At 37.0% G+C, this 2,500-nt stretch overlaps 1 protein-coding gene across 2 annotated transcripts in view; it reads right to left on the bottom strand.

Moving 5' to 3' along the window:
* Positions 1-2,500, bottom strand: part of LOC125025776 (delta(7)-sterol 5(6)-desaturase-like) — a 7,353-nt gene that overhangs the window by 2,221 nt on the left and 2,632 nt on the right. For both annotated transcript variants that reach the window (XM_047614000.1, XM_047614007.1), the window contains 2 exons: positions 978-1,186; positions 48-296 (listed from right to left, as the gene is read on the bottom strand). In XM_047614000.1, coding sequence (XP_047469956.1) covers positions 48-296; positions 978-1,186 — 458 coding nt within the window. The remainder of the gene's footprint in view (positions 1-47; positions 297-977; positions 1,187-2,500) is intronic.

Raw genomic sequence — 2,500 nt, 5'->3', positions numbered from 1 at the left:
AAAACGTTAGAAGTTATTCAGTTTAACATGAGAAAACATCAACGCACCTGCCAAATGTAAACGACCGGCCACGAGGCGAAATACCAAAGCCAGCCGTACTTGCTGACGTCATAGTAAATCGTGGAATAACCGCCGTTCATGACGTAACAGGCGAGCATTGCGGAAACCGTGGATCCCAAAAGCAGCGAGAAGGATCCCAGCAGAATTTCATGGCGCTCTAGCTCCGGCGGCATAAACTTATTGGGTTGACATTTCCATTCTTCGGAGCGGTCACGCTGACGCACGTAGTAGTACCACTGCAACGGAATTTATCTTGTGAAGACAAATATACTACACGAAAAAATGAGGAACATAGACAGTTTTATGTAGGCGTTAGTACTCAAGGAAACCTTAGTTTTGTTTATTTATCAGAGAAAAACCCACGGTCTTGAGAGAGTATCCTGGAGATAACGGATGACTTTGACATCAACTCTTGCGTAGGATGTGCCGGACACTTATCAGAACTAGTACTTTTATCAGAACTATGATGTCTTTAGATGTTTATGTGTAATAAACTTATATGGAATGCTGAAACTGCATAGGGCTCACGCAAAGCTTACTTTTATCGAATGATATACCGAAACATCTCTTGTAAACGATGTTCTGGTAATTGGTACTATGACCTTGAAATAGATGTTAGCGTTATTGATAAAAAGAAAGACAAACATTAACAAATCTTTCCGAGAATTATTCAAGTATCATAATGTTTAAAAATGACATGCAACGTGGTGAATATGATCATAATAATGATAGCACTTCGCCATGTATAGAGTCCAAATACCCATCGTATTTAAACGCATACATATACACAAACACATACACGCGCGCGCACACACACACACACACACACACACACACACACACACACACACACACACACACACACACACATACATCCAAGCCGGAGAATCGCAACATAAGAAAAGCGCCAAACTAACGTGCAGAAAGCCACCGACGCCCAAGTACAAGACATAGGACACCGTCGTGGCCCAAATCCAGTAGAACCCAAGACCCTGAAGGCGGTAGTCGGCCAAACTGAATCCTGTAGACGCTGAGGAGTTCGAGGACTCAGTCGAGGTACTGTTGGCCTCTTCGTCGCCGTATTTGAAGGCTTTCAGGAAGTGAACGAGGATGTAGATCCACTCTCCTGTCGAGGGAAGAAGGTGGACTCATGAGGATGGTTGTGGAGCGAGGGAAGTGGAGGCCAACGTAATGAGATTAATAGTTGTGGTGATGGTAAATACTACTGCTACTTTTATTATATAATTTACTGTCACTACTACTGTATGGAATTTCTAATGTTAAGTGTCAGTCCAAATCAATAGTCACTTTAACATTTATGTTCAATATCACGAAGGAAAGAAACATATTTGGTTGATAATTTCTATACTAAACTTCAATGCGGATGATTACATGGATACCTTATGTTCGTTATCTTTTATAATTTTCAATTCTATCATTAATGATCTTGCTTCTGTTTTTATATTATTAACATTACTTTTACTGTTATCATCATTATCAACATTATCATCATGTTAATGATAATAAAGTTGATATACTTAATGATTTCCGTAGCTTTTATCATAAATGTTACCATTAGTATAATTTCATCATCGTTATTAGTACAATGGTAAATATATCTACCATTACTTTTGAAGTTTTTGGTTCTACATCATTGTGATTTCAGTATATATCATTATCATGTAGCAGCATTATCATATTTATTATCACTATTATCGGTAGTCATTATTACTGGTATATTACTATTACTGTCACCAAGACATTATACAAAAACAATACACCATGTACCTGCAAACAGATACTAGTAAAAAGATAAAGATGCTTTCCTTGTAACTTGTAAGTTAATCGTTATTTTCTACATACCTACAACTTTAATTTAAACCATCTGTCTGTCTTTCGAAGACTATAACAGTAATAATTATAATCGTGAAATACATTATTATTACTCAAACATCTTCTGCAGCTGCAGAGGCTGTCGTTATTCTCGTGTTATGAATACCCATACATATTATGTATTCTTATCTAATGTATTAACGTAAATTAAATTATACTAGTCTGAGACACTAGCATTTATAGAAATACTTGCACAGTGCGTGATATCGTTAATGATTTAACCTCACATTCGAAAGGTTCAAACGCCAATTAGTAATTTTTACATTTCGGATCGCAGTTTCACATAAAGTCTAGGGAAAAACAAATATAAAATAGTCCCTGGGAGATGGCCTGTCCAGCTACTTTTAATTAAGGAGAGCTGAGAAAAAAAAGAATTTGATATCATTTGCTTCAAAATGCGAGCGGGCTGAATAGCAACGAGTAGTGAACATGAGGGGCCAGTGCGGCTCTCGCTTGAATATAGGCACACATAATGTTTTTTTTTCACTCTCATTTTGACAGAAGATCAAAATATTTTGTCACTGTCATTATCCATATCTTCATTATC

This window comes from Penaeus chinensis, chromosome 1, assembly GCF_019202785.1.
Source record: "Penaeus chinensis breed Huanghai No. 1 chromosome 1, ASM1920278v2, whole genome shotgun sequence".
Taxonomy (NCBI): domain Eukaryota; kingdom Metazoa; phylum Arthropoda; class Malacostraca; order Decapoda; family Penaeidae; genus Penaeus; species Penaeus chinensis.
The sequence above is the reverse complement of the archived record's forward strand: the minus strand, read 5'-3'. Positions and strand labels throughout refer to the sequence as shown.